This window comes from Lampetra fluviatilis, unplaced genomic scaffold (assembly GCF_964198595.1).
Source record: "Lampetra fluviatilis unplaced genomic scaffold, kcLamFluv1.1 SCAFFOLD_559, whole genome shotgun sequence".
Classification (NCBI taxonomy): domain Eukaryota; kingdom Metazoa; phylum Chordata; class Hyperoartia; order Petromyzontiformes; family Petromyzontidae; genus Lampetra; species Lampetra fluviatilis.
Genome location: NW_027620947.1, coordinates 25,001 through 45,908, shown reverse-complemented (window position 1 = coordinate 45,908; position 20,908 = coordinate 25,001). Strand labels below are relative to the sequence as shown.

Genomic DNA, 20,908 nt, shown 5'->3' with positions numbered 1-20,908 from the left:
CCCTACCCGATACCCGCACCCTACCCGATGCCCGTACCCTACCCGATGCCCGTACCCTACCCGATACCCGCACCCTACCCGATGCCCGTACCCTACCCGATGCCCGTACCCTACCCGATACCCGTACCCTACCCGATGCCCGTACCCTACCCAATACCTGCACCCTACCCGATACCCGCACCCTACCCGATGCCCGTACCCTACCCGATGCCCGTACCCTACCCGATGCCCGTACCCTACCCGATGCCCGTACCCTACCCGATACCCGCACCCTACCCGATGCCCGTACCCTACCCGATGCCCGTACCCTACCCGATACCCGTACCCTACCCGGCCGGGTAGGGTACGGGTATGACCGGGTACGGGTACCCATTTACGACCCTGGTGCTGTGGGTTGTGCTGCTGTGCCAGGCTAGGTGCATGAGGAGGAGGTCACGGGACAGACCCAGCAGGTGCCATGGGTTGACTGCTGTGCCAGGCTAGGTGCATGAGGTAACGGGACAGACCCTGCAGGTGCCATGGGTTGTACTGCTGTGCCAGGCTAGGTGCATGAGGTCACGTGGGCAGGTGCCATGGGTTGTGCTGCTGTGCCAGGCTAGGTGCATGAGATCACGTGATAGACCCAGGTGCCGTGGGTTGTGCTGCTGTGCCAGGCTAGGTGCATGAGGTCACGTGGGCAGGTGCCGTGGGTTGTGCTGCTGTGCCAGGCTAGGTGCATGACGTCACGTGGCAGACCCAGGTGTCGTGGGTTGTGCTGCTGTGCCAGGCTAGGTGCATGAGTACCACCTATGCCCCCCACTGTGCCAACTTAACCCTCACCACCCTCACCACCCTCACCACCCCCACCACCCCCCTCACCCCCACCACCACCACCCCCACCACCCCCACCACCCCCACCACCCCCCTCACCACCCCCACCACCCCCACCACCCTCACCACCCTCACCACCCCCACCACCCTCACCACCCTCACCACCCTCACCACCCCCACTACCCTCACCACACCACCCACTCCACCCTCACCACCCTCACCACCCCCACCACCCCCACCACCCTCACCACCCTCATCACCCCCACTACCCTCACCACACCACCCACTCCACCCTCACCACCCCCACCACCCCCACCACCCTCACCACCCTCACCACCCACACCACCCTCACTACCCTCACTACCCCACCCACACCACTCACCCCACCCACCCCACCCCACCCACTTCATCACCACCCACACCACACCACCCTCACCACCCTCACCACCCTCACCACCCCCACCACCCTCACCACCCTCACTACTCTCACCACCCTCACCACCCTCACTACTCTCACCACCCTCACCAACCCCCACCACCACCCTCACCACCCCCACTACCCTCACCACACCACCCACTCCACCCTCACCACCCCCACCACCCCCACCACCCTCACCAATCTCACCCCCCTCACCACCCTCACCCCCCTCACCACCCTCACCACCCTCACCACCCACCCCACCCACACCACCCTCACTACCCTCACCACACCACCCTCACTACCCCACCCACACCACCCACCCCACCCCACCCACTTCATCACCACCCACACCACACCACCCTCACCACCCTCACCACCCTCACCACCCTCACCACACCACCCTCACCACCCTCACCACACCACCCACACCACCCCCACTACCCTCACCACACCACCCACTCCACCCTCACCACCCCCACCACCCTCACCACCCCCACCACCCTCACCAATCTCACCCCCCTCACCACCCTCACCCCCCTCACCACCCTCACCACCCTCACCACCCACCCCACCCACACCACCCTCACTACCCTCACCACACCACCCTCACTACCCCACCCACACCACCCACCCCACCCACACCACCCCACCCACTTCATCACCACCCACACCACCCTCACCACCCTCACCACACCACCCTCACTACCCCACCCACACCACACCACCCTCACCACACCACCCTCACCACCCCACCCACACCACCACCACCACCTCCACGTGTCAGCTCTGTTTGAATCGAGCCGCCCGTGTTTGGATGGAGTGGCAACTTATCGCGACTGCGCATGCGTCGTCCGCAAACCCCGCCCCCTCCCACCGTGGGAGCCAATCAGAGGGCTGCATTCAACAACGAATCACAGAGGGGGATGCGAGATGCAGGGGACAACGCATCAATGTTAAAGTGTCTACCCATAGACTCCAATGTTAAAGTGTCTACCCATAGACTTCAATGTTAAAGTGTCTACCCATAGACTCCAATGTTAAAGTGTCTACCCATAGACTTCAATGTTAAAGTGTCTACCCATAGACTTCAATGTTAAAGTGTCTACCCATAGACTTCAATGTTAAAGTGTCTACCCATAGACTTCAATGTTAAAGTGTCTACCCATAGACTTCAATGTTAAAGTGTCTACCCATAGACTTCAATGTTAAAGTGTCTACCCATAGACTTCAATGTTAAAGTGTCTACCCATAGACTTCAATGTTAAAGTGTCTACCCATAGACTTCAATGTTAAAGTGTCTACCCATAGACTTCAATGTTAAAGTGTCCATCCATAGACTTCAATGTTAAAGTGTCTACCCATAGACATCAATGTTAAAGTGTCTACCCATAGACTCCAATGTTAAAGTATCTACCCATAGACTCCAATGTTAAAGTGTCTACCCATAGACTCCAATGTTAAAGTGTCTACCCATAGACTCCAATGTTAAAGTGTCTACCCATAGACTCCAATGTTAAAGTGTCTACCCATAGACTTCAATGTTAAAGTGTCTACCCATAGACTTCAATGTTAAAGTGTCTACCCATAGACTTCAATGTTAAAGTGTCTACCCATAGACTTCAATGTTAAAGTGTCTACCCATAGACTTCAATGTTAAAGTGTCTACCCATAGACTTCAATGTTAAAGTGTCTACCCATAGACTCCAATGTTAAAGTGTCTACCCATAGACTCCAATGTTAAAGTGTCTACCCATAGACTTCAATGTTAAAGTATCTACCCATAGACTCCAATGTTAAAGTGTCTACCCATAGACATCAATGTTAAAGTGTCTACCCATAGACTTCAATGTTAAAGTGTCTACCCATAGACTTCAATGTTAAAGTGTCCACCCATAGACATCAATGTTAAAGTGTCTACCCATAGACTTCAATGTTAAAGTGTCTACCCATAGACATCAAAGTTAAAGTGTCTACCCATAGACTCCAATGTTAAAGTGTCTACCCATAGACTCCAATGTTAAAGTGTCTACCCATAGACTTCAATGTTAAAGTATCTACCCATAGACTTCAATGCTAAAGTGTCCACCCATAGACTTCAATGTTAAAGTGTCTACCCATAGACTTCAATGCTAAAGTGTCCACCCATAGACTTCAATGTTAAAGTGTCCACCCATAGACTTCAATGTTAAAGTGTCCACCCATAGACTTCAATGTTAAAGTGTCCACCCATAGACTTCAATGTTAAAGTGTCTACCCATAGACTCCAATGTTAAAGTGTCTACCCATAGACTCCAATGTTAAAGTGTCTACCCATAGACTTCAATGTTAAAGTGTCCACCCATAGACTTCAATGTTAAAGTGTCTACCCATAGACTCCAATGTTAAAGTGTCTACCCATAGACTTCAATGTTAAAGTGTCCACCCATAGACTTCAATGTTATAGTGTCTACCCATAGACTCCAATGTTAAAGTGTCTACCCATAGACTCCAATGTTAAAGTGTCTACCCATAGACTCCAATGTTAAAGTGTCTACCCACAGACTGAGACACTGAGACAGACACTCTCTCTCCTCTGAGACACCGAGACTCTGAGACAAACACGAGGAGAGAGACACGAGGAGAGAGACACGAGGAGAGAGACACGAGGAGAGAGACACCGGGAGACACTCTCTCTCTCTGAGACACTGAGACACCGAGACAAACACGAGGAGACAGACACGAGGAGAGAGACACGAAGAGAGAGACACCGGGAGACACTCTCTCTCTGAGACACGGAGACACCGAGACACTGAGACTCTGAGACAAGACACGAGGAGAGAGACACGAGGAGAGAGACACGAGCCATTTAATTGTATCACAGTGCGAGGCGCAGGAGATCGACACGGCGGTCATCGTTTCACAAAACTCCCGTCTCGATTTGAAGCTTCTTTCGTGACTGCAGCAGGGATTCGTCTTCTTGGTTCTTTCGGTAAAGTCATCACGTAGTAATGGAAATAATAAAATAATAAAATAATACAAATACAATAAAAAAAATAATAAACTAATAAAAATTACACATTATAAAATAATAAAAATAAGAAAATAATAAAAATCTAAACAATACAATTATAAAAATAAAACAATAAAATTTCGATGTAAAGCTTTCGTGACTGCAGGGATTCATCTTCTTGGTTCTTTCGGTAAAGTCACGTAGAAGGGAAATAATAAAATAATAAAAAGAATAATACAAATAAAACATAATAAAATAATATAATAATATATTATAAAAATATAATACATTATTCTTTTATTATGTTTTATTTTCATTATTTTATTACTTCCCTTCTACGCGATGACTTTACCGAAAGAACCAAGAAAATGTTACACTTGTTTAGCCAGGAAAGCCCCACTGAGTCTAAAGGTTTTTGTAGGGTCCTGCCAAGTGTTTGCAGTAGGGGGCGATGTTGATACACCTAATCGGACATCGGACGGACGGACGATATAATCAATTGTAGGCTGGTTCACTTCGTTCCTACCAGTATAAGCAGAGACAGATATCACAGAGATACATAGAGACACGTGCATAGGCACACGGACAAACCACGTCTCTGTTCTAGGCTTTAGGCCTAGCTGTAGGCTTTAGGCCGCTGTGAGTTAATTTTTCATTAAAATGTTTTAATTATTCATGTAAAAGCTTTAAATGCAAATGTTTCTATTTAAAAACATCAGGGAATGTAACATTGTTAAACATTAACTCCCTCTCACACACGCGGGGGCACGATACGAAGGGAGAGTTTGAGGCCTAGTTCTAGGCTTTAGGCCTAGCTGTAGGCTTTAGGCCGCTGTGAGTTAATTTTAAACTTAAATGTTTTAATTAAAAACTATCTCAGGGAATTATAAGGGAATGTTACACTTGTTTAGCCAGGAAAGCCTCACTGAGTCTAAAGGTTTTTGTAGGGTCCTGCCAAGTGTTTGCAGTCGGGGGCGATGTTGCTACACCTAATCGGACATCGGACGGACGGACGGTATAATCTATTGTAGGCTGGTTCACTTCGTTCCTACCTGTATTATTTTATTATTTCCCTTCTACGTGACTTTACCGAAAGAACCAAGAAGATGAATCCCTGCAGTCACTAAAGCTTTAAATCGAGAATTATTTTATTGTGTTTTATTTTTATTATTTTATTATTTCCCTTCTACGTGACTTTACCGAAAGAACCAAGAAGATGAATCCCTGCAGTCACGAAAGCTTTAAATCGAGAATTATTTAATTGTGTTAAATTTTTATTATTTTATTATTTCCCTTCTACGTGACGACTTTACCGAAAGAACCAAGAAGATGAATCCCTGCAGTCACGAAAGCTTTCAATCGAGAATTATTTTATTGTTTTATTTTTATTATTTTATTATTTCCCTTCTACGTGACTTTACCGAAAGAACCAAGAAGATGAATCCCTGCAGTCACGAAAGAAGCTTTACGTCGAAAGGTAGGTGGAATTCCTCCCCGCAGAGGGCATTCATTCTAGATTTGAAGCTTTCGTGACTGCAACGATTCACATTGTTAGGTTTTTTCGGTAAAGTCAAGTGGGTGACTTTAGATTTTTATTTTATTAATTTTAATTTTTTACCTACGTGACTTTACCGAAAAAACCTAAGAATGTGAATCATTGCAGTCACAAAAGCTTCAAATCTAGAACGAGCGTTTCTGAACCACTGGACGGGTTCCGCAGAACTGGAAGGATGCCCTGGTGGTCCCCCTCTTTAAGAAGGGGGACCGCACAGACTGTAACAACTACAGGGGCATCTCACTCCTCAGTGTGAGGCCGGGAAAGGTCCTGGCAAGGATTATTCAACATCGCCTTGCCAGGCACGCTGAGGAGAGGCTTGCGGAGCCCCAATGCGGTTTCAGGAAAGGGCGGTCCTGCACAGATGCCATATTTTCTGTCCGTCTGCTACAGCAGAGGTGTAGGGAATTTCAACAAGACCTACATCTCTGCTTTATTGACCTGGTCAAGGCCTATGCTACCATCAGTAGGCCTGGGCTCTGGGCTGTTCTTCGTGCTTTCAGAGCCCCTGACCCTCTGCTCACGATCATTAAGGACCTTCATGATGGTGAGCTGGCCCGGGTAAAACTACGTGGCCGGGAGTCAGAACCATTCGCTGTTCACCTTGGGGTGCGACAGGGATGTCCTCTGGCTCCCACATTATTTAACATCTATTTCCACCGCGTAGTTCGTGAAGCCTTCAATAGCTGTACCGGGGGAATCTCCATCTGGTACAGATACAATGGGAGGCTGATCGATGCCCGGGTGCGGTCAAGGGATGGCTCCCTATTGGTCAACCACGTTATGTATGCCGATGATTTGGTAATAGCTGCTCACTCAGAGGAGGAGTTGGAGACGCTGCTGCTGAGACTGGAGCGTGCCACTAAGAGGTGGGGCCTTACCATCAGCCCCACCAAAACTAAGCACCTGCCTGGGTATTTTGTACCATCGGGCACTCCACCCCCACAACTCCCAATCGGTGATGGGGCAGTTGTGGAGAGAGAGTGGAGAGTTTCCCATACCTGGGCGGTGTGCTTATGACCGGCTCCAGTTTAACAGCAGAGGTCTCACTCCGAATCAGTCGAGCGGCAATATCTTTTCATCGGTTGCGTAACGCTGTGTGGAAGCTACCTGGTCTGTCGCTCCGCACGAAGCTTCAGGTCTTCTCGGCCACGGTCATTCCCTCCCTTCTCTACGCTTGCGAAACGTGGACCCCCCCTAATGGAGCATCTTCGCTGGTTAGAAACATTTAGGCTGGCCTGTCTACGATCCATCCTGGGTTTAAACAGGCTGGATTGTGTGAGCTCACAAATCGTTGAAAGATCTGGACAAAGTCCCATCGGTGAGCAACTCCGGCAGGCAAGGCTGCGTTGGCTGGGTCATGTAGCCCGCATGCCCAGCCACCGCATGCCTAAACAGCTTTTGTTCGGCCGGATCGAGGGGGCTAAACGGGCGCGGCACGGGCTAGAGAGGAGATGGAGTGATGTGGTACAGGAGGACGTGGAGCTGAGTGGACTTGCCGATGACCGGTACCAGCGGTGTCAAGATCGGCCTCTGTGGAGGAGGCTCGTGAAGTCGCTCTCCAACAACAACGGAGGGCAGAGGAGCGACGCTCACAACAACGAGCGGAGCGCCGGGTGGCTAAAGCACAGCAAGTTGGCACAGTAGGGGGCACAGGTGGTGCATCAGCCAGTCATCTCGGTCATCTCAGTCAGTCGACCCGTGGCACCTGCTGGGTCTGCCACGTGACCTCCTGCCAGCGGGCGTTCGACACTTCACGTGGCCTCAAGGTGCACATAGCCTGGCACAAGCGTCGTGGTGACGTCACCGCCACTTGGTGGCGAATGGCGGTTGTTGTTGTTGTTGAGTGAATGTGTGGGTGGGTGGATGAGTGGGTGAGTGTGTGTGTGGGGAGCGGTGGGTGTAGTGGTTAGCGCTACGCTGCGCTACAAACCCGGCGACACGGGTTCGATTCCCGCTCACGGCCAACACCAGTGACGATTATCTGAACCGGTCCCGGGCCTCCCCTAGGTCGACTCAGCCTTAAATGAGTACCTGGTGCGGTGTGTAAACATCGCTAGCACTGGGGAGACAAAGGCGGTCGGGCGTGGTGCTGGCCACCTACCCCCTCGTGTGCCGTGCTGGCCTTCATAGGTGCTACTCGCTAACAGCACTTGCCCCTACAGTCTGTTAAGGCTACACGGGGGATCTTTATCTTGTGTGTGTCAGTGTGTCAGTGTGTGTGTGTGTGTCTGTGTGTGTGTGTGAGTGAGTGTGTGGGTGAGTGGATGGATGAGTGAGTGGGTGAGTGGATCAGTGAGTGGGTGAATGAGTGGATCAGTGAGTGGGTGAATGAGTGGGTGGGTGAGTGGATGAGTGTGTGTGTCTGTGTGTGTGTCTGTGTGTGTGTCTGTGTGTGTGTCTGTGTGTGTGTCTGTGTGTGTGTCTGTGTGCACCTCACATGGTGTGCCTGGCCATGTGCCTGACGAGTCTGTCCAGCCGTGCGAACGCAGCACCGCACACAATGCACTCAAAGCGCTTCGCGGCGCTCCGACACCGCCTACCCTGCCCACCGCCACCGCCGCCACCACCACCACCACCGCCACCACCACCACCGCCACCACCACCACCGCCACCACGACCACCGCCACCACCGCCACCACCACCGTCACCGTGCATCCTGCCGTGCGCCCTCAAGCTCGTCGGCCTCGCGAAGCTCACGCCGCAGACGCCGCACCGGTGACGCGGCGGCACCACCGGCACCACCGGCACCACCACGGCACCGGTGACGCGGCAAGACGACCGAGACGGCGTCGCTCGTGGCGACGGTCGGACAACCGCGGCGGCGGCAGCAGCAGCAGCGGCGGCGGCACATCGGTAGCACCGGCGTTCCCCTCCGCCGGACGTCACCGTCTCGGCAAATCTCCGGCGACGTCCCCCTCTGCCCGGCACCGCCGGCACCACCGCCGGCACCACCGCCGCCGTCTTGGCGTGCGTCTCGGCGTGAGCGGCGAGGTCCGAGGGCCTCGCGAAAGCCGCCCCGCACTCGGCGCAGCGGTGGCGCTTTTCGGCGGCCCGGTGCGTGGCCCGGTGAGCCGCCAGGTTTGCCGGCTGGGCGAAGGCGGCGGCGCACGCCGGGCACCGGAACGGCTTCTCGCCGGTGTGAGCCCGGCCGTGATCGGCGAGCGACCGCCGGTCGGCAAACGCCGACGAACAGAGGGGGCAACTGAACGGCTTTGCCGGCGTCGGCGTCGGTGTCGTCGGCGGTGTCCGTCGGTTCGTGCCGGGGCCGGCCCGGTGGGTGCGAGCGTGCCGCTCCAGGTAGATGCGGTAAGCGAAGGCTTTGCCGCACACGCCGCACCGGTGCAGCCGGCCGGCTTCCCGGTGAAGCCGCTGGTGCTTGTGGAGGGTGCAGCGATGACGGAACTCTTTGCCGCAAGACGGGCACTTGTGCGGCGTCGGCGGCGGTGATTCTTCCGGCACAGCAGGAGGAGGAGGATCGGTGTAGGGGCAGAGCTTGCACCGGATCGGTGGTGGCGGTGGTGGCGGTGGTGGTGGTGGTGGCGGTGGTGGTGGCGGTGATGTGGAGTGGCGGTGGAGGTGGGCGAGGCATCCGTGGGTGCTACGGAAGCGACGTTTGCCGCAGGCGTGGCAGGAGTACGGTGGTGGTGGTGGTGGTGGTGGTGGCGGTGGTGGTGGTGGTGGTGCCGTCTCTGCGGTACGGCACGGAGGACAGAAGGCGTGGAATGTGCGTCAATACACGGTGTGGTGTGTAGTGTAGTGTATAGTGTAGTGTGTAGTGTAGTGTGTAGTGTATAGTGTAGTGTATAGTGTAGTGTGTATAGTGTAGTGTATAGTGTAGTGTATAGTGTAGTGTGTAGTGTAGTGTGTAGTGTATAGTGTAGTGTATAGTGTAGTGTGTATAGTGTAGTGTGTAGTGTAGTGTATAGTAGTGTAGTGTGTAGTGTAGTGTATAGTGTAGTGTATAGTGTAGTGTATAGTGTAGTGTATAGTGTAGTGTATAGTGTAGTGTATAGTGTAGTGTAGTGTGTAGTATAGTGTATAGTGCAGTGTATAGTGTAGTGTATAGTGTATTGTATAGTGTAGTGTATAGTGCAGTGTATAGTGTAGTGTAGTGTATAGTGTAGTGTATAGTGTAGTGTATAGTGTAGTGTATAGTGTAGTGTATAGTGTATTGTATAGTGTAGTGTATAGTGTAGTGTATAGTGTAGTGTAGTGTATAGTGTAGTGTATAGTGTAGTGTAGTGTATAGTGTAGTGTATAGTGTAGTGTATAGTGTATAATGTAGTGTATAATGTAGTGTATAGTGTAGTGTATAGTAGTGTATAATGTAGTGTATAGTAGTGTAGTGTATAGTGTAGTGTATAATGTAGTAGTGTATAGTGTAGTGTATAGTGTAGTGTGTAGTAGTGTAGTGTATAGTGTAGTGTATAATGTAGTGTATAGTAGTGTATAGTGTAGTGTATAGTGTAGTGTATAGTGTAGTGTATAGTGTAGTGTATAGTGTAGTGTGTAGTGTATAGTGTAGTGTATAGTAGTGTAGTGTATAGTGTAGTGTATAGTGTATTGTATAGTGTAGTGTATAGTGTAGTGTATAGTGTAGTGTATAGTGTAGTGTATAGTGTAGTGTATAGTGTAGTGTGTAGTGTATAGTGTAGTGTATAGTGTAGTGTATAGTGTAGTGTGTAGTGTATAGTGTATTGTATAGTGTAGTGTATAGTATAGTGTATTGTGTAGTGTAGTGTATAGTGCAGTGTATAGTGTAGTGTATAGTGTAGTGTATAGTGTAGTGTATAGTGTAGTGTATAGTGTAGTGTACAGTGTAGTGTATAGTGTAGTGTATAGTGTATAATGTAGTGTATAATGTAGTGTATAGTGTAGTGTATAGTAGTGTATAGTGTAGTGTATAGTAGTGTATAGTGTAGTGTATAGTAGTGTATAATGTAGTGTATAGTAGTGTATAGTGTATAATGTAGTGTAGTGTATAATGTAGTAGTGTATAGTGTAGTGTATAATGTAGTGTATAGTAGAGTATAGTGTAGTGTATAATGTAGTGTATAGTAGTGTAGTGTATAGTGTAGTGTATAATGTAGTGTATAGTAGTGTATAGTGTAGTGTATAATGTAGTGTATAGTAGTGTAGTGTATAGTGTAGTGTATAATGTAGTGTAGTGTATAGTAGTGTAGTGTATAATGTAGTGTATAATGTAGTGTATAATGTAGTGTATAATGTAGTGTATAATGTAGTGTATAGTAGTGTAGTGTATAGTAGTGTAGTGTATAGTAGTGTAGTGTATAGTAGTGTAGTGTATAGTAGTGTAGTGTATAGTAGTGTAGTGTATAGTAGTGTAGTGTATAGTAGTGTAGTGTATAGTAGTGTAGTGTATAGTGTAGTGTATAATGTAGTAGTGTACAGTGTAGTGTACAGTGTAGTGTATAGTGTATAATGTAGTGTATAGTGTATAATGTAGTGTAGTGTATAGTAGTGTAGTGTATAGTGTAGTGTATAGTGTAGTGTATAGTAGTGTAGTGTATAGTGTAGTGTATAGTGTAGTGATTAGTGTAGTGTATAGTGTAGTAGTGTATAGTGTAGTGTATAGTGTAGTAGTGTATAGTGTAGTGTATAGTGTAGTGTATAGTGTAGTGTATAGTAGTGTATAGTAGTGTAGTGTATAGTGTAGTGTATAGTAGTGTAGTGTATAGTAGTGTAGTGTATAGTGTAGTGTATAGTGTAGTGTATAGTAGTGTAGTGTATAGTGTAGTGTATAATGTAGTGTATAGTAGTGTAGTGTATAGTGTAGTGTATAGTGTAGTGTATAGTAGTGTAGTGTATAGTGTAGTGTATAGTGTAGTGTATAGTAGTGTAGTGTATAATGTAGTGTACAGTGTAGTGTATAATGTAGTGTAAGAGGCTCACCGGATTCGGCTCCCTCACGTTTGACCTCCCTCCAGCGCCACACACTCACTCGCTCAGCCGTCCCCTCCTCCTGCTTCATCAGCAGCCCAGCCTCCAGCTGCCTCGGAGGGCACAATCCAACTGGGTGTGGGGTGGGAGGGGAGGGAGGGAGCAAGTGGGTAGGTGAGTGAGTGGGTGAGTGAGTGGGTGAGTGAGTGAGTGGGTGGGTGAGTGAGTGGGTGAGTGAGTGGGTGAGTGAGTGGGTGAGTGAGTGAGTGAGTGGGTGAGTGAGTGGGTGAGTGAGTGAGTGGGTGAGTGAGTGGGTGAGTTAGTGGGTGATTGAGTGAGTGAGTGGGTGAGTGAGTGGGTGAGTGAGTGAGTGGGTGAGTGAGTGAGTGGGTGAGTGAGTGGGTGAGTGAGTGAGTGGGTGAGTGGGTGGGTGGGTGAGTGGGTGAGTGGGTGAGTGGGTGGGTGAGTGGATGCGTGAGTGAGTAGGTGAGTGAGTGATTGCATGGGTGAGTGAGTAGGTGAATGAGTGGGTGAGTGGGTGGGTGAGTGAGTGGGTGAGTGGGTGAGTGAGTGGGTGAGTGAGTGGGTGAGTGAGTGAGTGGGTGAGTGAGTGAGTGGGTGAGTGAGTGGGTGAGTGAGTGATTGCATGGGTGAGTGAGTAGGTGAGTGAGTGGGTGAGTGAGTGGGTGAGTGAGTGGGTGAGTGAGTGGGTGAGTGAGTGGGTGAGTGAGTGATTGCATGGGTGAGTGAGTAGGTGAGTTAGTGGGTGATTGAGTGAGTGAGTGGGTGGGTGAGTGAGTGGGTGAGTGGGTGGGTGGGTGAGTGGGTGAGTGGGTGAGTGGGTGGGTGAGTGGGTGCGTGAGTGAGTAGGTGAGTGAGTGATTGCATGGGTGAGTGAGTAGGTGAGTGAGTGGGTGAGTGGGTGGGTGAGTGAGTGGGTGAGTGAGTGGGTGAGTGAGTGGGTGAGTGAATGAGTGGGTGAGTGAGTGAGTGGGTGAGTGAGTGGGTGAGTGAGTGATTGCATGGGTGAGTGAGTAGGTGAGTGAGTGGGTGAGTGAGTGGGTGAGTGAGTGGGTGAGTGAGTGGGTGAGTGAGTGGGTGAGTGAGTGATTGCATGGGTGAGTGAGTAGGTGAGTGAGTGGGTGATTGAGTGAGTGGGTGAGTGAGTGGGTGAGTGAGTGGGTAGGTGAGTGAGTGATTGCATGGGTGAGTGAGTAGGTGAGTGAGTGGGTGATTGAGTGGGTGAGTGGGTGGGTGAATGAGTGGGTGAGTGAGTGGGTGAGTGAGTGGGTAGGTGAGTGAGTGGGTGAGTGGGTGAGTGAGTGGGTGAGTGAGTGGGTGAGTGAGTGGGTGGGTGAGTGGGTGAGTGGGTGAGTGAGTGGGTGAGTGAGTGAGTGGGTGAGTGAGTGGGTGCGTGAGTGAGTAGGTGAGTGAGTGATTGCATGGGTGAGTGAGTGGGTGAGTGAGTGGGTGAGTGAGTGGGTGAGTGAGTGGGTGAGTGAGTGGGTGAGTGAGTGGGTGAGTGAGTGGGTGAGTGAGTGATTGCATGGGTGAGTGAGTAGGTGAGTGAGTGGGTGATTGAGTGAGTGGGTGAGTGAGTGGGTGAGTGAGTGGGTAGGTGAGTGAGTGATTGCATGGGTGAGTGAGTAGGTGAGTGAGTGGGTGATTGAGTGGGTGGGTGAATGAGTGGGTGAGTGAGTGGGTGAGTGAGTGGGTAGGTGAGTGAGTGGGTGAGTGGGTGAGTGAGTGGGTGAGTGAGTGGGTGAGTGAGTGGGTGGGTGAGTGAGTGGGTGAGTGAGTGATTGCATGGGTGAGTGAGTAGGTGAGTGAGTGGGTGATTGAGTGGGTGAGTGAGTGGGTGAGTGAGTGGGTGAGTGAGTGGGTGAGTGAGTGAGTGGGTGAGTGAGTGGGTGAGTGAGTGAGTGGGTGAGTGAGTGGGTGAGTGAGTGATTGCATGGGTGAGTGAGTAGGTGAGTTAGTGGGTGAGTGAGTGGGTGAGTGAGTGAGTGGGTGAGTGGGTGAGTGAGTGGGTGAGTGAGTGAGTGAGTGGGTGAGTGAGTGGGTGAGTGAGTGGGTGAGTGAGTGATTGCATGGGTGAGTGAGTAGGTGAGTGAGTGGGTGATTGAGTGAGTGGGTGAGTGAGTGGGTGAGTGAGTGGGTGAGTGAGTGAGTGAGTGAGTGGGTGAGTGAGTGATTGCATGGGTGAGTGATTAGGTGAATGAGTGGGTGAGTGGGTGAGTGAGTGAGTGGGTGAGTGAGTGGGTGAGTGAGTGGGTAGGTGAGTGAGTGGGTGAGTGAGTGATTGCATGGGTGAGTGAGTAGGTGAGTGAGTGGGTGATTGAGTGAGTGGGTGAGTGAGTGGGTGAGTGAGTGGGTAGGTGAGTAAGTGGGTGAGTGAGTGATTGCATGGGTGAGTGAGTAGGTGAGTGAGTGGGTGATTGAGTGGGTGAGTGAGTGGGTGAGTGAGTGGGTAGGTGAGTGAGTGGGTGCGTGAGTGATTGCATGGGTGAGTGAGTAGGTGAGTGAGTGGGTGAGTGAGTGAGTGAGTGGGTGAGTGAGTGATTGCATGGGTGAGTGATTAGGTGAATGAGTGGGTGAGTGGGTGGGTGAGTGAGTGGGTGAGTGAGTGGGTGAGTGAGTGGGTAGGTGAGTGAGTGGGTGAGTGAGTGATTGCATGGGTGAGTGAGTAGGTGAGTGAGTGGGTGAGTGGGTGATTGAGTGAGTGGGTGAGTGAGTGGGTGAGTGAGTGGGTGAGTGAGTGATTGCATGGGTGAGTGAGTAGGTGAGTGAGTGGGTGATTGAGTGGGTGAGTGAGTGGGTGAGTGAGTGGGTGGGTGAGTGAGTGGGTGGGTGAGTGGGTGAGTGAGTGAGTGTGTGAGTGGGTGAGTGAGTGGGTGAGTGAGTGGGTGGGTGAGTGAGTGGGTAGGTGAGTGAGTGGGTGATTGAGTAGGTGAGTGAGTGGGTGAGTGAGTGGGTGAGTGAGTGGGTGAGTGAGTGGGTGGGTGAGTGAGTGGGTAGGTGAGTGAGTGAGTGGGTGGGTGAGTGGGTGAGTGAGTGAGTGTGTGAGTGAGTGGGTAGGTGAGTGAGTGGGTGAGTGAGTGGGTAGGTGAGTGGGTGAGTGAGTGAGTGGGTCAGTGAGTGAGTGGGTGAGTGAGTGGGTGGGTGAGTGAGTGGGTAGGTGAGTGAGTGAGTGGGTGAGTGAGTGGGTGAGTGAGTGGGTGAGTGAGTGGGTGAGTGAGTGGGTGAGTGAGTGGGTGAGTGAGTGGGTGAGTGGGTGAGTGAGTGAGTGGGTGAGTGAGTGGGTGAGTGAGTGAGTGGGTGAGTGAGTGGGTGAGTGAGTGGGTAGGAGGTGAGTGAGTGAGTGAGTGAGTGGGTGAGTGAGTGAGTGGGTGGGTGAGTGGGTGAGAGAGTGAGTGAGTGGGTGAGTGAGTGAGTGAGTGGGTCAGTGAGTGAGTAGGTGAGTGAGTGAGTGGGTGGGTGAGTGAGTGGGTCAGTGAGTGAGTGGGTCAGTGAGTGAGTGGGTGAGTGGGTAGGTGAGTGAGTGAGTGGGTGAGTGGGTAGGTGAGTGAGTGAGTGAGTGGGTGAGTGAGTGGGTGAGTGAGTGGGTAGGAGGTGAGTGAGTGGGTAGGTGAGTGAGTGAGTGGGTGAGTGAGTGGGTGAGTGAGTGAGTGGGTCAGTGAGTGAGTGGGTGGGTGGGTGAGTGAGTGGGTGGGTGGGTGGGTGAGTGGGTGAAAGAGTGAGTGAGTGGGTGAGTGAGTGAGTGGGTGAGTGGGTCAGTGAGTGAGTAGGTGAGTGAGTGGGTGAGTGAGTGGGTAGGTGAGTGAGTGAGTGGGTGAGTGAGTGAGTGGGTGAGTGAGTGGGTAGGTGAGTGAGTGAGTGAGTGGGTAGGTGAGTGAGTGGGTGAGTGAGTGGGTAGGCGAGTGAGTGAGTGGGTGAGTGAGTGGGTGAGTGAGTGAGTGAGTGGGTCAGTGAGTGGGTGGGTGGGTGAGTGAGTGGGTGGGTGGGTGAGTGAGTGAGTGGGTGAGTGAGTGGGTGAGTGAGTGGGTGAGTGAGTGGGTAGGTGAGTGAGTGGGTGAGTGAGTGAGTGGGTCAGTGAGTGAGTGGGTGAGTGTGTGGGTGGGTGAGTGGGTGAGTGAGTGGGTGAGTGAGTGGGTGAGTGGGTGGGTGAGTGAGTGGGTAGGTGAGTGAGTGGGTGAGCGAGCGAGCGGCTGGGTGAATTGGTGGGTGAGTGGGTGAGTGAGTGGGTGGGTGAGTGAGTGAGTGGGTGAGTGAGTTGGTGAGTGAGTGGGTAGGTGAGTGAGTGGGTGAGTGAGTGAGTGGGTCAGTGAGTGAGTGGGTGAGTGTGTGGGTGGGTGAGTGGGTGAGTGGGTGAGTGAGTGGGTGGGTGAGTGAGTGAGTGGGTGAGTGGGTGGGTGAGTGGGTGAGTGAGTGGGTGAGTGAGTGGGTGAGTGAGTGGGTGGGTGAGTGAGTGGGTAGGTGAGTGAGTGAGTGGGTGAGCGAGCGGCTGGGTGAATTGGTGGGCGAGTGAGTGAATGAGTGAGTGGGTGAGTGGGTGAGTGAGTGGGTGAGTGAGTGGGTGAGTGGGTGAGTGAGTGGGTGAGTGAATGGGTGAGTGAGTGGGTGAGTGGGTGAGCAGGCGAATGAGTGAGTGGGTGAGCGAGCGGCTGGATGAGTTGGTGGGTGAGTTGGTGGGCGAGTGAGTGAGTGAGTGAGTGAGTGGGTGAGTGAGTGAGTGGGTGGGTGATTGAGTGGGTGAGTGAGTGGGTGAGGTGGTGGGTGAGTGGGCGAGTGAGTGGGTGAGTGAGTGAATGGGTGAGTGAGTGGGTGATTGAATGGGTGAGTGAGTGAGTGAGTGGGTGAGTGAGTGAGTGGGTGAGTGAGTGGGTGGGTGATTGAGTGGGTGAGTGAGTGGGCGAGTGAGTGGGCGAGTGAGTGAGCGGGTGAGTGAGTGGGTGAGGTGGTGGGTGAGTGGGCGAGTGAGTGGGCGAGTGAGTGGGCGAGTGAGTGGGCGAGTGAGTGGGCGAGTGAGTGGGTGAGTGAGTGGGTGAGTGAGTGGGTGATTGAATGGGTGAATGAGTGAGTGGGTGAGTGAGTGGGTGAGTGAGTGTGTGGGTGAGTAGGAGGGCGAGTGAGTGGGCGAGTGAGTGGGTGAGTGAGTAGATGAATGAGTGAGTGGGTGAGTGAGTGGGTGATTGAATGGGTGAGTGAGTGAGTGAGTGGGTGAGTGTGTGGGTGAGTAGGAGGGCGGGTGAGTGGGCGAGTGAGTGGGTGAGTGAGTGGATGAATGAGTGAGTGGGCGAGTGAGTGGGTGAGTGAGTGAGTGGGCGAGTGAGTGGGTGAGTGAGTGGATGAATGAGTGAGTGGGTGAGTGAGTGGGCGAGTGAGTGGGTGAGTGAGTGGGTAGGTGAGTGAGTGGGAGGGGGGCAAAACTTTCAGGGGGTCGGGGGTCCCCCCAAGAAAAAATCTAAATTTGTAAAACAAATTTCCTGTCATTTTCTGCCTAAAATATTGAAAAAATGTCACCAATGCATAGGATGGACTTTAGTTTTTTTACAATAAAGTCTAATAGTGTATTGTATTACATGGCTACACATCTTCTTGGTTCTTTCGGTAAAGTCACGTAGAAGGGAAATCATAAAAGAATAAAAATAAAACATAATAAAATAATAATGTAAGAATATTATTTTATTATTTCCCTTCTACGTGACGACTTTACCGAAAGAACCAAGAAGATGAATCCCTGCAGTCACGAAAGATTTAAATCTAGAATCATTTAATGTTTTATTTTTATTAAAATAATATAAATATAACATAATAAAATATATTATTATATTATTTTATTTTTATTATTTTATTATTTCCCTTCTACGTGACTTTACCGAAAGGACCAAGAAGATGAATCCCTGCAGTCACGAAAAGCTTTAAATCGAAAAATCGCTACATATTTTTTTTTATCATTTCTTGTTTCATTGTATATAACGGCAGAGATTAAGGATTAATAAAATACAACCATAACCACAATCATACATTTTGAGCAAATTTGAACATTTAACAGCCCAGATCTGTAATTGTTTATTTCCTTCTGTGCCTGTGATTAACGCGACACCGATTGGTTGAAGTGGGTCACGTGACCGCGAGCAACCAGCCAACCAGAGTCGAGCCCCTCCCAAACATGTCCACCCCCCTGATTGGTTGAAGTGTGTCACGTGACCGCGAGGCAGAGCCGTGCTATGTCCACTGCTGCCCTCAGGCAGATCCGTGTGGATGTTCGGCAGAGTTCGCAAACGGGTTTTGATTCCTTACCCCTCGTACCCGGCCACACCAGGGTCGCAAACGGGTACCCGTACCCGGCCGTACCCGTACCCTACCCGGCCGGGTACGGGTAGGGTACGGGTATCAGGTACCTGATTGCGACCTCTGGGATGAAGCCACGTTGCAGGCGCGGGTGGGTTGATTCTAGGAACTTGAATTGTGAGAAGAGACAAGACGTTGGGAAATGAGTGACAATCACGGTGACTCACCCAGTGACTCACGGCCTACCCGTACCCGGCTGGGTACGGGTAGCCGGGTATCGGGTAGGGTACGGGTAGGGTACCCGATTGCGACCTCTGGGATGAAGTCACGTTGCAGGCGCGGGTGGGTTGATTCTATCTTATCTCAATCATTCTTCTTTTCAATCGTATTTTTCACCTCCCCATCATCTCCCATCGCTCTCCCCCCATCATTGTGAGAAGAGACAAGACGTTGGGAAATGAGTGACAAACGGCGACTCACCAGTGACTCACGGCCTACCCGTACCCGTACCCGGCCGCACCAGGGTCGCAAACGGGTACCCGTACCCGGCCGGGTACGGGTAGCCGGGTATCGGGTAGGGTACGGGTATCGGGTACCCGGTTGAGTCTATGGGCAGTGTTGGCATTAATAGCCCGGCAAGAGCCGGTGTCAAACGTATGAAGAAATGAGAAGAGAATTCGAAGCATTTACACCATTGGAACCTCATTTGCCAGTAAAAAAATATGATAATTGTTTTTTTACCCTTCTATCTGGTAACAAAACTGACACCTTTTTTACAAGGAGTCATGTTTGCATAGACCACAATAGCTGCAGTCATAATGCAAACACAAAACATAACTCTGATAATGTGCACTGTCCTTGAAGTTGATTGGTCCACACCCGAGACAGCTTTCCTTAGAGCCTAGTCTCACATGGTTATTTAAGTTGATTGGTCCACACCCGAGACAGCTTTCCTTAGAGCCTAGTCTCACATGGTCCTTGAAGTTGATTGGTCCACACCCGAGACAGCTTTCCTTAGAGCCTAGTCTCACATGGTCCTTGAAGTTGATTGGTCCACACCCGAGACAGCTTTCCTTAGAGCCTAGTCTCACATGGTCCTTGAAGTTGATTGGTCCACACCCGAGACAGCTTTCCTTAGAGCCTAGTCTCACATGGTCCTTGAAGTTGATTGGTCCACACCCGAGACAGCTTTTATTAGAGCCTAGTCTCACATGGTCCTTGAAGTTGATTGGTCCACACCCGAGACAGCTTTCCTTAGAGCCTAGTCTCACATGGTTATTGAAGTTGATTGGTCCACACCCGAGACAGCGTTCCTTAGAGCCTAGTCTCACATGGTCCTTGAAGTTGATTGGTCCACACCCGAGACAGCTTTCCTTAGAGCCTAGTCTCACATGGTCCTTGAAGTTGATTGGTCCACACCCGAGACAGCTTTCCTTAGAGCCTAGTCTCACATGGTCCTTGAAGTTGATTGGTCCACACCCGAGACAGCTTTTCTTAGAGCCTAGTCTCACATGGTCCTTGAAGTTGATTGGTCCACACCCGAGACAGCTTTCCTTAGAGCCTAGTCTCACATGGTCCTTGAAGTTGATTGGTCCACACCCGAGACAGCTTTCCTTAGAGCCTAGTCTCACATGGGTTGGACCAGATGACGCCAAAAGGCGCACAACTCAAAGACAATGCACCATCAGAGTATGAGAGCTCGGGGCAAGCATTTACACCATTGGAACCTCCTTTGCCAGTAGCAAAATATGATAATTGTTTTTTTACCCTTCTATCTGGCAACAAAATTGACACCTTTTTTTTTACGAGGAGTCATGTTTGCATAGACCGCAATACCTGCTTTCGTAATGCAAACAAAAAACATAACTCTGATAATGATATGCACTGTCCTTGAAGTTGATTGGTCCACACCCGAGACAGCCTTCCTTAGAGCCTAGTCTACAAGTGGAACTGTGAGCAGAGGTCACCTGCAAGTCACTCGAAGGTCACCTCGGAGGTCAATCAGAGGTCAGCTCGGAGGTCAGCTCGGAGGTCACCAGAGTTCACTCGGAGGTCACCTCAGGTCACTTGGATATTACCTCAGAGGTCACCTTAGGTCAAACGAAGGTCGCCTTGGAAGTCACCTCAGAGGTCACTCGAAGGTCAACTCAGAGGTCAACTCAGAGGTCAATCGGAGGTCAATCAGAGGTCACTCGGAGGTCAATCAGAGGTCACTCGAAGGTCACTCGGAGGTCAATCAGAGGTCAATCGGAGGTCACTCAAAGGTCACTCGGAGGTCAATCAGAGGTCAATCAGAGGTCAATCAGAGGTCACTCACAGTCATTGCGGTCTTCTCTCTCCATCTTCACCGGCTGCCAAGAATCCCTCCCAGCCACCTCCACCACCTCCTCCTCATCATCATCATCACCATCACCGCCACCATCACCACCACCATCACCATCACCGCCATCATCACCATCGTCCTCACGCTTGACCACGGACACCGCCACGGGCCGAGGGAAGAGGGCGACCTCCAATGCCTCTTGAACGTCGCCTGTGACGGGCAGAACACAGCGCTGAGTCTGTGGTGGTAGTGCTGAGTCTGTGGTAGTGCTGAGTCTGTGGTAGTGCTGAGACTATGGTGCAGTGTTGAGTCTATGGGGCAGTGTTGAGTCTGTGGGTCTCAGTGTTGAGTCTGTGGGTCTCAGTGTTGAGTCTGTGGGTCTCAGTGCTGAGTCTGTGGGTCTCAGTGTTGAGTCTGTGGGTCTCAGCGCTGAGTCTGTGGGTCTCAGTGTTGAGTCTGTGGGTCTCAGTGCTGAGTCTGTGGGTCTCAGCGCTGAGTCTGTGGGTCTCAGTGCTGAGTCTGTGGGTCTCAGTGCTGAGTCTGTGGGTCTCAGTGTTGAGTCTGTGGGTCTCAGTGCTGAGTCTGTGGGTCTCAGTGCTGAGTCTGTGGGTC

At 51.1% G+C, this 20,908-nt stretch overlaps 1 protein-coding gene across 1 annotated transcript in view; it reads right to left on the bottom strand.

The window, feature by feature from the left end:
* Positions 1–4,506: 4,506 nt before the first annotated feature.
* Positions 4,507–20,908, bottom strand: part of LOC144954567 (uncharacterized) — a 29,344-nt gene continuing 12,942 nt past the window's right edge. The window contains exons 3-5 of the mRNA XM_078885036.1: positions 20,291–20,506; positions 11,692–11,811; positions 4,507–9,467 (exon numbers count right to left, since the gene is read on the bottom strand). Of these exons, the coding sequence (XP_078741162.1) occupies positions 8,212–9,467; positions 11,692–11,811; positions 20,291–20,506 (1,592 nt within the window). The 3' untranslated portion in view covers positions 4,507–8,211. The remainder of the gene's footprint in view (positions 9,468–11,691; positions 11,812–20,290; positions 20,507–20,908) is intronic.